This window comes from Brachyhypopomus gauderio, chromosome 8 (genome assembly GCF_052324685.1).
Source record: "Brachyhypopomus gauderio isolate BG-103 chromosome 8, BGAUD_0.2, whole genome shotgun sequence".
In the NCBI taxonomy this organism is placed as follows: domain Eukaryota; kingdom Metazoa; phylum Chordata; class Actinopteri; order Gymnotiformes; family Hypopomidae; genus Brachyhypopomus; species Brachyhypopomus gauderio.
In genome coordinates this window covers 14852622-14867068 of record NC_135218.1, presented here as the reverse complement: position 1 = coordinate 14867068, position 14447 = coordinate 14852622, and the positions used below count along the sequence as shown (strand labels likewise).

The 14447-nt window shown below is 40.4% G+C and overlaps 1 protein-coding gene across 1 annotated transcript in view; it reads right to left on the bottom strand.

Annotated features, from left to right (window-relative positions):
• The window catches only part of nos1apa (nitric oxide synthase 1 (neuronal) adaptor protein a), a 77234-nt gene extending 63980 nt beyond the window's left edge, over positions 1-13254 (bottom strand). The window contains exons 1-2 of the mRNA XM_077014782.1: positions 12632-13254; positions 12246-12317 (exon numbers count right to left, since the gene is read on the bottom strand). Of these exons, the coding sequence (XP_076870897.1) occupies positions 12246-12317; positions 12632-12736 (177 nt within the window). The 5' untranslated portion in view covers positions 12737-13254. The remainder of the gene's footprint in view (positions 1-12245; positions 12318-12631) is intronic.
• Positions 13255-14447: the final 1193 nt, after the last annotated feature.

Below are 14447 nucleotides of genomic sequence, written 5' to 3'. Positions count from 1 at the left end.
GCAGAGAAAGAAAAACAGGAATCTGACTGACCAAACATGCAGACTTTTGACTATCATTCTAAAGAAAGTAAGTCTCACCTAAGAAAGTACCACAATAAATTACCCAGGGTGAATACAGTACATAGGGGCAGCTAAATTAGGAATATCCGCTGGTAGTAAGACTATCTACCCTGATAGCTAACTCTGTAGCCAACTCCACAAATAATAGACTTTGATCGTATAATCTCCTTTGATCTTATTCTCATCACTTAACCTTCATACTAATATGTTGATGCTACACAACAAAGGAGACGTTTAATGGTGTGAGTGGACCCAATTAAAAGATATAATTAGGTTGCATTGTATTCCACTGTTCCTTACATTAGAAAATCCAATTACAATTGAAACACCTTAAGCTAGTCTGCTGTATTTTTCACTAAACAATACTGCACTTTTGATTAAACTACATTAGGAGGTGATTGAAAAAGGAATGGTTCATTATATTAACTGCAACTATTTTTTTCTAGAGGCAACTTAAAAGTCCAGGCCATGATACTTCTACATACAGCATCTATAACATTCAGGAGGTGTACAATACCTCACCCAATATAATATTTGCCGATGAGCACAATTTAAAATATATTGTTATGGTGCATTCTTAACCTCCTGCCAGTGCTAACTGCTTCATGTCCCAAGAGTTGCATGTGTACTGAGACACTGTAGTTAGTCTTTAGAACTGGAAACACTTCTGAGACTCAGTGGAGGCTAGCAGACAGCTTAAGGACGAGCCCACTAGCACTGTACATGTGTAAACAGAGACTGAATAAGAACAAACAACGCTGCAGTACAGACCAGGACTTCCAAGTGCAAAAGCCCACAAAAGCACTTTTGGTTCTGCCTATATAAGAAAGTGTCAAAGTTGATGCAGTACAGTGCTGCAATTTTTCCCAGCAAAGAGAAGTTTGGAGATTTTAGAGCTCTTCCAGCAGTCTGGCTGCATTCAGCTAGGAAACAAATATTGTCTTAGAACAGAGTGTGGTTAAATTCTAATTTTAATGTTTATGATGTGTTTACAGCTTGCCTATTTACTGGCTACTTTTCATAGTCTGACTGTTTCATTTAATTAATCAGCATTGGCAGAAATCCTGATTCTAAAGCAGCAGTAAAGTCTGGTCAAATGCTATGGAAAGCCACCCTAACACTGTGCAACTACAGTGTTATGGTTGTTGTATGCCACACCATGTCCCACTGTGCTCAGCTGAAATCTTGATTAAATTCTATGACTGACTGACTGACAAAGTCAGACGATACAGTAAAGTGTTTCTGTCAACCCACAATGCTAGAAAATTAGGATATTCTGTTATCCATATGCGACTTATTTTTGCCAAAAGCAAACATCAAAAGGGCATTTTCTCTGCTGCCACAACTGCACAAAGCATTCTTCATCTGAGCCCCACAAACTACTTTTGATATACTGCTATTGCTTTGAAGATAGCACGTGGGCTATGCAGAATTCCAGGCCACTACAAGTAGTTTTTACATGTGCATTGTAGCTGCAGTAATACTGGGAGATTTTTGAGTGAAATTTCCGTCACTGAAGATAATGGTCTTTGGTTGCGGAGACGTTCAATTGATTGCCATGGAGCGTGACACATTACACATTCAAAGATTTTAACTCCTGACCAAAGAAATCTTCCACAATTTGCAATTGGTGTGTGACGGCATAATTGTCAAGATAATTACACAGTGTATACCTGGCTTTCAAAAACCACATCAACACAGCATCTGTTTACCTGCAGGTTAAAGTTATAATCTTAAAGTTACATTTTGATTTAAGACTTGCTTGAATTACTAGTGTCAGATAAGATTATGCTCTTTAAAATCAGAATGGGCAACAGAATGAGTTTCTGCACGAGTCATGCCGTAGTATATGGCATACCTTTGCGGTAAATAGCAAAACCTCACTGAAAGCAGCACTAAAATGTGTGAGCTACCATATTTGAATAAAGGAGGACCTACATTTGTAGCTAAATGCTATAGCCCTTCTCTCCCACCTCAACGGGGATAGATCAGATAAGTGCAGTGGTGTTCCACTGGAGAGCCGACACCGAAACAGCATTTCAGAGCTTATCACAGCAAGCTGTAGCAGCTGCTTATCCCAGTGCTCAGAATGCTCTAGCAGACACTCAGCAGAGTGAATGCCATCATAAACCTGCACTTCCACCATGTTGGTTTCTTTTGTCCGACTACAACAAACTATACATGCCAAATACTAAAAATGTAGGAGTTTGACAGCAATTTCAATGAAAGCACATTTCTGAAAGCACAGGCGTACGCACGCTTTTACATTCATCTATATATATTTTTAAATCTGCAATATGTGATGCTTGCAGCATGCAGTACAGGCGAAACCATTGTTGCTTTGTTTGATTAGATGAAGTCACTGAGTTCTTCATCCCTTTCCTTCCTTCCTGGCTGGCCTTATGGCTTAACCCACTGTGCAGATAACCACCCTCCTGTGTTGGCCTAGCACATATGTGCACACACCTTCCTCTTAGCTGGCTTTCGATCATCTCATTGTTCTCCTACTTCCTCTCCTTGTCTAGGTTTCCTGCACCAGCCCATATTCACCAATCCCCAGAAGAGCATTTCACTAACAGATGGTTTGGGGGTTGGGCAACACATGGATGGGGATGGAGTTATACTTTCATTCCCCCAGTTAGTGTTAGATCTGTGAACATGTGCCAATGCAATTAACTTATCAGAATAAGCAGGGCAGAGCTTGAGAGTCAGATCCTCTGGAATGATGATGAGATTATCGTTCAACGCTAATTAAAGAGATCAGACAGCAATCTCCTCTCAGATCACTAATGTACCAACACACCAAAATACACTCAAACTCTATAGTGGATCTTAAAATTCAAAACAGGAAAATATTAAAACCATAAAACAATTTCAGGAACAGATGTCCTTTTGTGCTGGTGTGGTTGTTGTTACTGTGAATATAATATATGGTGTAGAGTCCCCAGAGTTCTGCCTAATGTCAAGATTCAGAACAAGCAGCCAGATTTATTAGGTATTTTGAGACTGATATATGAACTCGATAGCATGCACAGATGAAAAATACAGTGACGTGAAGAAGCTTAGAGATAACAGCAAATGTAAAACTATAAAAAGTCCATTAATGAACAACCCGGCCATATCAGTCCCTCTGACAGTAAAATGGCTTGAAGTTGAGTTCAAGCCCATTTTCTACCATTGCAAGAAAAACAACTCCTCAAATTGTGCAAGAGAATCTATAGGGTAATTAAATTATTCATATGCGAATTTTAATTTGAAAGATCCAAATCAGCCTGGGAAGAGCACCTGCCCTCATATGCAAATAAAACTTTTCCCAAAGCACATGAATTCACAGTGCACTCAGGCTTTAGGTTTTGGTTTTAAAACTTCGTTAAAAATGAAATGGAAACTAAACTTTCAGCTCCAAAGTTGGCCATTGTGTGTGTGTACATCTGATACAGCAGCACAGACACTGAGCACTACAGTCAGCTCCCTGGTGCCCATGCAGCTTTTTAATCAACTGTTAACGGTCTCCACGACGCAGACAGGGGCTCACAGAAGGAACATGGCAACAGTTTCCTGGGAATAAGCTCTGAGGCTGCGAGTCACACACTGCCTGCTAGCCCCTAACTCTGCATGTCGGGGCCCCACCTACCACACAATCTCCAGTCTTCTTAACCATTACAAATTAAAAGTGCCACTGTCTCCTCCCCCTCCAGGAGACAGCAGGAGAACACGAATCACGGCTGTCAGGCAGAAGCAATGGTGGATGATTGATGGCCTGGCAGGATGTATGAGCTGGGCGAGGAACTTAAAGCTTCCCCCTTTCTTGCCCAGAGCTTCGTGAAGAATACTGAGGTAGTGAGGGCACTTCCAGGAAGGGCTAATCCCTGCTTCTCTTTAAGTATGACTAAATATTGTTAAAGGGTTTGTCTGCTCTGCAGGATTTACAGTGGGCTATGGGTGACCTCTGAGAATTCACTGGCTAAGGGAATGCCTGCATTTCCATAGACTAGTGGCTTAAGTATCACCGCTGTCCTATTGCATTGTGGCACCATGAAGCAGCGGTAAGCAATTTCTCCATAATCCCCAATCCCATATTTGTTTCATCCAATTCAAGCAGATCACAGGTCAGGAGAGGGCTAATGGTTGCATTAGGCCCCTTTCCTGAAGAAACGTTATGCTTGTGCTCTCCCAGGGACTTGTGTTTGACAAGGGTGCTTGATTTAAAGCGACAAATTACTTCATCGTTCACTTCGACAATAGCAACAGGCAGCTCTGTTTTCAGGGAGCCACGGTACACAATGGCAACATAATGCATAGTGACCAGGCTCTTTTCAAAACAAGCCAACTTCCTTAGGAGAAGAACTGCTGTAAGCATATTCAAAGCATTAAACACATTACTTGGTCAAGAAAAATTATGTAGAAATACACGAGAAAGAATGACACAACTAATATTCCCTTACTTATGCTATGTGTAGTTTGGCTTGTGAAATACTGAAGTGAAATGTCTCAGAATCACTTAAAGTTGTATAGACATTTTAATGATTTGAATGTTTTACTTAAGCAAGACCAGAGATGTAAGTAGTAGGGATGCAAATGATTAATCGACTTTCGATTAATTGTCGATCAAGAGGTTAGTCGATCAAAATGTATTAATCACGATTAATCGTTTTAGCGTGCTACTGTAGTAACTTGAACAGAGCGTAAGAACGAGAAGTGAACACGTGTCGCGAAAGACCAGAGTGGCAAACAAAATGAAGCGGGCGAAAAGACGTGCGGTGTGGGACCATTTTGAAGCGGGTTCGGGAAACAAGACAGAAACTGCGTAATCCAGAAAATCCCGATGAGGGAAACTTTATTTTCCACGCAACTCAAACAATAGCACCGTTCTCTCTCCGCTCCCCCAGTGTCACTTAAAGGACCAAGTGCCTGTCTGTTAGGGAATTCGCTGCGAGGAGTAGTAGTCGCTACAATTTCAACATTGTTAATTTAGGCAAAGAAGTCAAATATTCTCTGTGTAATGCGGTATTGAAGTATAACAGTTCCACTAGCTCACTCAATTATCATTTGAACACCGTGCAGCTGTCCTGCATATCACCACTGCACCTGGTCAACCTAAAATCACAGCTACACTGGGAAGGCGAGCGTTTTCGAAGCTCGCTACGAATAAAGAAGAGTGAGCTAAAAACAAAGCTAGCTACTGCTACTGCTGTAGCCCTTACAACAGATTGTTGGACGGCTCTAACAACAGAAAGTTACATTACTGTGACGTGCCACTACACTGACGAGAACTGGCAGCTAAAATCTGCAGTGCCGATTACGACGAACATGTCGGATAGACACACCGCTGACAATTTAGCTGACAAGCTCAATGATGTTGTGGAGACTTGGGCACTCTCCGGTCGTGTTACAGCATGTGTTCACTACAAGGCTAGAAACATTGTCCAAGCATAGGCTCAATAATATTCTGTTTGGCTCTCTATTTAATTTCTTCTTTTTTTTGTCTAATGTCTAATGTTTCAAATGCAAGAACGGAGCCAGTCCTTAATTTATTCCTTTTTAAATGAAAGAATGTATTTTGTTATACCATAAAAATTTCCTAATGCATAATTACTTGAGCAATATATCATATAATACAATATAATTATCATAATATAATATATACTTTTTGAACAAAGTGAACCATTTAGCTGATATTTTTAAAGGCCCTATTGAAACACTGAAATTCAGGTGAAAAACGCCACTTATTGATTAATCGAAAGTCGATCGATAAGATCAATCAACTAACGATTAATGAATTAATCGATAATTTGCATCCCTAGTAAGTAGCCACAGGGATAGTTTGCCCACCACTGTGGTACTTCTTTTAAAACAGACAGACACCATAGACAGGTCCATTCTCCCCAAAGCACTGTTGTGTAATGTAGCATTAACCATTAGTGAGACAGGTTGTTTAAAAATGATAGCTACTTTACCACCTATAATCATTATCAATCATGTTAGTCATCTTTTTGAAACTTACTGCAGATTAATGTCAGTGTGACCGCAAAGGAGAAAAATATCATGAGTCCTTTTTTTCAGGCAGAATCAGTGATGGCTAAATTCACAGGTCGTCAACCCAATGTTTGGGGATTGTATGTCAGATGCTATTTGCAGCCAATCCAAAGCTGTTGGCTCGCACGTTGTATACACCGAGCAGCCAATCAGCGCCCGAGCCTGCTGACTTGCATGGTGTTTGGATTGTGCTTTCCCCCACGAGCTGGTGTCAGAATCCTAAAAGCTGCCATAAACATGATGAGTCGTCTAGTGAGAGCAGGCAGTCCCATTTCCAAGAGAACACTGATGCTACAGATCCCGCAGTGCCCAGGTTTATTTAAATGCTGACAAACTGCAGCCCTTCTGGCAAGGTTTTTATGTGCCTGTCACCATTTAATTAAGCTATTCCACGGCAGATATTGAAAGCATGCACACGGTCAAGTAATACTCTTATCCAGCATGGCTGATGTAACAAATTTTGAAAATAATATTCAATAATCTGTAAAATGGCATGTTCTGCTTACTCTCCCTAAACCAAGTGATATTTATTTAATGCATGTAATGCAAAAAAGACATGTAAACTTAAATAATGCAATTCCAGTTGACATTCTTTTTGTAAACATTTTTGCTGGGGGTAAAACATTTTGTCAGATTTGACTGGCTGTGAAATAAAACCTTGAAGAAGTATTAATGTGTCTCACAGCCTGAAATAAAAATAAGACAATGGCAAACGCAATAATATACTGCTGATGCTCCGTACTGCATTGTTAAAAGAGCAATGCCAACACCCTAATGGTTCATCCCATCCTGTAAACAGAGTTTGATCCAAGAGTGAAGTGTGAAGGCACAATATGACCCAGCTGGAGCCCTAAATCAAAGCACGACAGTTCTCACCACATTGCTATTGCTATTACTCTGAGTCACACTCACTACCACTAGACGAGCCTTCATTGGCCTTTACAGTTTGATGCATGTCTCTGTCCAAAACCAAAATATCACAGGCCACTAGAAGCAGGCCAGAGAGTTGTGAAATAAAGCGGTTAGATAGAATATCTTTTCTTTAGTATAAATTTATCTTTTCAATAGTATAAATGCCCAGAGTTGTACTGTTCTGTAAAATTATGTAATACATTTATTGAAATAACTTGTATTGTTGATTATGTAATGCTATTAGTCAATGCCTGATTCAAACATCCCACGATAAGACGTTTACACTCTTTTACTTATTAATATAGACCTGACAAATTTATTTATTTATTTTTTAATTAAGGAAAACGTGTTGGGAGTGCAAAGGGGGAAAAAACATTACCAAACAAATCAAAGTGCATCCTTAACAGTAGCAGTGATCCTGGGATACAAATGCGTAGGCCTAAAACATGACCATGCAACGCTTGCCTTCCAGTGAAGACCTTCAGCAACATTACCTGAGTATGAGAAGTGAAAACAGCATGAAAGCGAGCAGGTGTGATGAATTTTGAGAGAATAGCAAATTAGCACAGAGAGCTGTGGCCTTCAATACCACCCCTGAGCAAATAACAGCATTAATATAGAGTAGGACGGTAATTTAGCCCACATTCAGTCAGAGCCCCAGACTAAAAAAACTTGCATAGTAATATTCAGACACACATACTGCAGCTGATGCATTATGCATATGTCATTATGTGATTACGTGTGTGCCATATGATTCTTATGCCAATGGACTGTTACTAATACATTTATGGGACCATGGAGAGCCCTTGTGAGATGCAGTGCCGCTCAGGAGACTAACTGGGGCTACCCAAAGAGGGGACAGATGAACTGAACACTCTTCGAAAGAAAGCTTTGATGGAGAAGGCTGGAGAAGAACACTGTCTCCTTAATCAAGTGACTTGTGGTACTGTACAGACAATCTTGCTGGGCCACAGGGCACCGTTGTCATAAGTGATGGGTTATAACTCCATGTATGATAGTTATTTATTAAAATGGACTGTACCCTGATTTGTTACAGCAAATTTAAACTGACAAAGTATAAGTTAGTGAGAGATCATTTACTATGTGCAAGGTTTTGTTTTGTTACTATGGTGGAAGCAGCTAGACCAGGTATCACCAAATGGCGGACTGCGGTCCGGATCCGGACCCGAACGCCGTCCTGTCCGGACCCAATCACATTCCTGATTAACTGGATACGGACCCAAATGCCAAAAAAATTTTAACGGGAGACTCAACAACTTTCGTTCGCCACCGCGGACCCAAGGTCTGAGCTATCTGGACCGCGGAAAGATTTAATTGATTACCCCTGAGCTAGACTATCCCTTGGCTCTGTTATTTAGTTTCCAGTGAAGATTGAGAATATCCACCTGTGTGTGTACTGTGGGTGAATGTGTGTGTGTGTGTGTGTGTGTGTGTAATGGGGGTGGGTGGAGAGATTTAAAGAGAAAAGGAAGCAAATAGTGATACAGAAACAGTGAGAACACATGAAACATATGCCTTTCAAGTGATGTTAGCACACACACCAATTAAGCATCTCAATGGAAAAAAAAGTAATGAAAACGTCCTTAGAAAAAAAATCATATATATACACACACACACACACACACACACACACAAATATAATATTAGTTATAATTGGCACCTGTGCGTGCATATACAACTTTGTGCTTGCTTCCTTTATCATAACACTATTGGATAAGGTTCAAACAAACAACCCATTCCTACATACAAAATGACTACAGGTCCTTCTAAGTCCTTGGTCTTCATTGGAGGATTCTCTTCTTTAGTTCACGTCACAGGTTATCAATAAGGCTTAAGTTGGGGTAGAGGGATGCCCACTGAAAAAGCTCTTCCAGTAGTAAACGATTTTGGGTGAATTTAAAGGTATGATTTAGACCATTGATCCAAGACCCAGTCTGGCAGAAAAGAAAAAAATGCACAAAAAAGAGAGAGCAAAATCCTACTGGCAAAAGAGCAGATGCTGATCTAAAACTCTTTGGTGTTTCAGTCCATGATGCCATGAATCCTAACAAGGCTATCAAGCTTCTAGATGAAAACAACGCCCCAAGCTCACAGGATTTGGATCTTTTTCTGCACGAGATGGAATCTTTTTATGCCAACCTCCTAGTGCAGGGGTACTCAACTGGCGGACCGCTGTCCGGATCCGGACCCGAACGCAGTCCTGTCCGAACCCAATCTCATTCCTGATTAACTGGATATGGACCAAAAAAAAAACCCAGAGCATTTATTTCAGGGCAATTGAAAAAACACTCTGTCACGAGGGTTACGTTTGCCACCCCCGCTCAACAACTTACGTTCGCCACCCCCGCAACCCCCCCGCTCAACAACTTACGTTCGCCACCCCCGCCGCACCGGACCTCAGGTCACAGGTATCTGCCAAAATTGGACCGCGGACAAATTTAGTGGATTACAGAACCAAAATTTTACACTACACAGAAATAGTAACATTTTCTGATTAAACAGGCTGTGTAATTTAATGCGTAAAATTATACCGTCAAAATTTACGAGCAATGTCAATTTTCAAATGCTACAGGATATGTGTTTACCTTTGCACAACACTGAGGTAATTAGGTTATACATGAACCCCAGGGCATAGGAGAATATGGAGAGAGATGCAGTGTGAATTTATTAAAGGTTACTAGCAAGTTCTCAACCTTTCTGCTCCCAGTAAGGTGAAACTTGGTGGGAAAGACAGTCTGGTAGGAGCAATGGCCAGTAAGATGATCTTTATCAAACATAATCTTATTTGCCTCAACTAAAGGTCTGAAGTCAACAGTGAGGGCTCAACAAACAGACTGAACCATAGACTATATACAGAGCTTTTGGTATTGCTTAATACACACGTACTCATTGAAATAAAAGAAACAGCATATTCATAAAAGGGGAGCCAAACTGTGTGACTCAGTAATATGACTCAGTAAAATGTTCAAAATGCCTTTCACCCAGTTAAATGGCTATTTTCTTCATTCAGATCATCTAAGGGGGGGTGGAGTCCAATCCAAACGATGACATATCTATTTATGTTATTGTACAGGTTAAAGTCCAGCTCTCGTGTCCTTATGATTCTCTAAGCTCATTTGAAGTCAGATCTTACCACCCGAAGAGTGATGTGAGAACTCTCAAATCCTCCCTCAGACTGTGTACTTCTCAACTGGATTCAGCAGAGCGTCTCTACCACTAAAATGAATCTGTAATAGTTAATTTCAGAAAATGGAATTGCAAAGTGATCCTGGACGGCACTGCATGATAAGGGTAGACAGTTTCAGTGCCACACTTATGAAGCTCACAAAAAAAGATCAAAGGTGAAGACAATAAATGCTGTATTGGTATGAAGACAGTCCAACAACATCTATATTTTATAATTATATGGTCATTTCTAAATTATAAGATAATTGTTAAAGCCTCTGATTTATAAAAATAATACTTGATTTGACATGGTTAGGATTGAGCTCTTTTAACAGCTATTTTTGTTTAATAGAATAATTATTTTTGTTGGATCATATATTTTTCTTGATTATTTAAAAACACCCACTAGACACTCAGTTGGAATAACTAACACTAGAGAGGATGCTCACAGCATGCAATAAAAAAATATGGAAACTTGTTAAAAGGGTTTACTTCATAATGTAGCTGTCTGTTTTTATCACTACTGAAAAAGACAAGATCATAATGCCAGTGAAGAACATATGGTATAGGCCTCTTTCACTTACACCCTACACAGAGACATCCAGAGAGCCTCTAGATTAAAGTTCTGGAAAATAGGTCAACACCACAAACTGTTTTTAATTCACACACTTTATAGTAGAATCTTTTAGCAGCGTTTCAAAGTAAATATCCTGCTCACAAACTGAAGCACCAACTACAATTGGGCAATATTAATCCATGATTATGAGACAGATAGCATCTTATCCTAATCTGAATGAATACACTAGCAAAATCAATAATTTTTCAGCAAATATGTTTTTTAAAGCCTCTAGAAAATGTCTATAAGGAGATAACATCTGATTGTTAAACCCAGCCGGACCAACACCAAATGCTCCTATGTTTAACCTATACGTAGCATTCTGCACTCTAACCCGCGTGTGTTTCCAGAACATAAGGACCCCTCTTCATTGCAGTTAGATCTGCCTGTTACAATACCTACTCATTGCTCACCAGTGCAGTACTTGAGTTGCTTTTATACTTCCTCCACAACAGCTCTCCTTCGTGATTGAGGCACTGGCCAATTTACACAAAGCACTTTAATCTTTCAGCAATACAGCCCAAGTTGGACAACCCAAGGAGTCTGTCTGTGTGGAACACATCAGGAAACCGTCCTTCTGCACATGCATGTGTTGCAAGTGTCTGTCCCTTCTCAACAGCTGCCATATCACAGCAGGGGACTCTTAGCACATTGAAAAGGTTAATAGGATCATTTGTACCTAATGTGTGCGCTGGTGTGATGGAAACTGTGGCATTGCAAAAACAAAGCCTTTACACTGTCCCACCCTTGGCACTTCTCCACCTAACACCACCTTACTGTGTCATTGCCTTTAAAAGACATAACAGCTGACAGGTGCAAGGGAAAACCATAAATACAGGTAGACAGAGAAGGGGTATTTGCACTACAAACACAGCAAGCTGGATTGAATATAACATGTTTCTTCACACTAGAGAATCTGGAATAGCTTTATTTATTAATTAATGTGTTTATATAATGCATTTTAATTATCCAAGATGCCAAAATGCTTATAAGTAAGCATGGAACAGAAAAAAGAGCAAGTACTAAGATAAAGGGTTTTACAATATGTTGCAAAAAACAGTAAGCAGCCTACATCCAGCTGAAAATGTGAAACATAGGCTTCATGTGCACGATAATGACTGAAGTGGTTCAAAAGAACCATTCACCTTAGTGTATCTACATAGCGTGATATGTGCCACAAAACTCATTAAAAATGGAGAGAAAATGTATTCCCTAATCAAGGTTAACATAAGTTGGCCTACTGACAACTTTAAACTGTTTTGTCACGCTGCTGCGATTTACGATTTGGCTTTGTATCACCCATAGAGAGCATCACTGGCTTCATCTCATGTTGCCATGAATTAAAATAGTGCCCACTGTTGTGGAAACATTTGCCTGAATGGCAACACAGGCTACATAGCGGGAAACGGCTTTGGACCAACAGACCACAACTTACCCTTATTCTTCTCATAGCTGCAACTATTTCCACACGGCTGCTGGGTCTCGCCACATCCAGACTACCAATGTACTGACCGCAAAATGGAAAACAAACAAAACAAACCATAAGTTTGTATTGAACACATGTCCCTCAACATTGGGATCAACTCAATTCTGTTTGAAACATTTGGTGATCTCGTTCTTAAATGGACCAAAAAAAGTGGTCTGGAAACTTCGAATTCCCCGTTACTGTTAACAGGTTGATCACAGATGCACAACAGACTAATCATCTCAGCTATATTGTAGTTATAAAGTTAACACAGGTCAGCAGCATGCTCAACACTCACAATGGTCATTCCCGCCTCGGTAAACAGGCCTGTGTTGAACAAACATAAAGAAACGCACCTTTGCCTCGAAATTAATGCCATGCTGGAATGCTTCCTCGTTGTGTAAAGGAATCCGCAAATCGTGGCCATCGTCCACTAAATTGTACTTTGTTTTCACTGGCATGGCCGCGATCTCCAGTACGCCAACAAACAATGGGAATAAATATTGGTGATCTAGAAACTCAGCCTCAGTGGTCCATGTCGCTCCCCTCGCCCGAGGTCATCGTATCATGGTGCGAGCTTGTCAGTGTAACTTTGTCAAAAAACCTCTCCTTAAAGTCACTTGGTTTTGCCGTCTTCTGGGCTGTCGGTTTCTTCCCGTTAAAACCGAATACTTTACACTGACAAACCTGACTTTCCGTGCTTTGGTTCTTGGCTAACCTGGCGAGCTTAAACAAGAGAGGAGCGAATATCCTGCTTGCTGGGCTTGCCCGTGTGCACCAAGTTCACGCAAGCGCCATGACTGAAGCCGGGCTGAGACGGGGGAACTCCACCTGCTTTCACTGGAAAACAGCTTCATCACATTTTTGTAGGAGGAGAAAAACACCGCGCTTTTGTTTAACTATGGGCTCTGTTTAGGAAAGCTGCTAATGGCACCTAGCGGTGGGACACAGCACCACAACGTTTTAAACGAGACACTCGGTTTCTGTACCGTGTTTATGGACGTGGAAGACACTTATGGGGCTCGACACATTTAAAATGAAACATTTAGGCTACGTCGTCTTTCAGAGTTACAGGTTGATAAGATCACTCAAGAGGCCAATATGACTATTTGCAACATGTCATTGTTTTAGTACATGAAGATACTTCATGCGTTTTTCTCTGTAATTGGTTATATAGGTTCATGTTTTGGTGGTTAAAAAGTACTTGTGTGTGTGAAATTTGGTGTTCCCATGTCAACGTTTTCGTCTACTAAACCACGTTAGAGAACAATATACTTTTACTTCACTAAATCATAAAAATGACCATGCGTGTGAGAGATTTTGGAAACATGATTTCTGACAACAGTGTTACAGCCAGTAGGCCTATGTTGTCATCTGTAATTTCCATTACGCAGCGGAAAGTTTGTTTTGGCCTGTCATCCTAAAACTGCGACAGCTGGATAACAGATATTAAACAAAATGACTGAGAAACGCAGCATGCTATATTCATGGATGAAAACAAAGCTGTATCAACAGAGTTGCCCAACAACAGTTGCCCAACACCCCTATTTACTGTCCACAACCACAGACATAGTAAAATGCGAGTTGTTCACGCTTTTGAAAAATGGAGACAACTTAGATCCATAACGACGGATGCCAAGTTGGATAACTTCATTTCTTCTGAACAGGTAATCATTCATCTCAGTGGCGGTTTTAGGTGTATTGGGCAACATCTCGCCAGGGGGCAGCACATGACAGCCACACACGATGACTTTGGCACGATATCTTGATCTTCTGGGTCATTTACCTTTGTTTTAGCGTACGCCATGTGTTGCATTCAGTAGTACTTTCTCCATTTTGTTTGCTTTCCCGCCAGTGCCTTCAGGAGCCTCTGCGTTATAAACTTACTATTGTTCATTGTTGTTGAGTTTGTTTTTCGTTGAAAAAGTAGAAAAGTAGTTACCTTTACGTTAACGTTTTCCGCCCCTTTAAAACTATAGAGTATGTTATATGAGCAGAATGGAGCTCCTGGACCGTTGGTTTAGTACATTAAGCATTCCCCTTATAAATGGAAAGAAAAAAAGCTTAATGTAAAATTAGGCCTACTTTTCTTTTGGATCTCAAAGGTCAGCAGGGGTATTTAATATATACTGCCAGTTCAGCAGTAGAGAATAATTATGAATCAGTAATTTG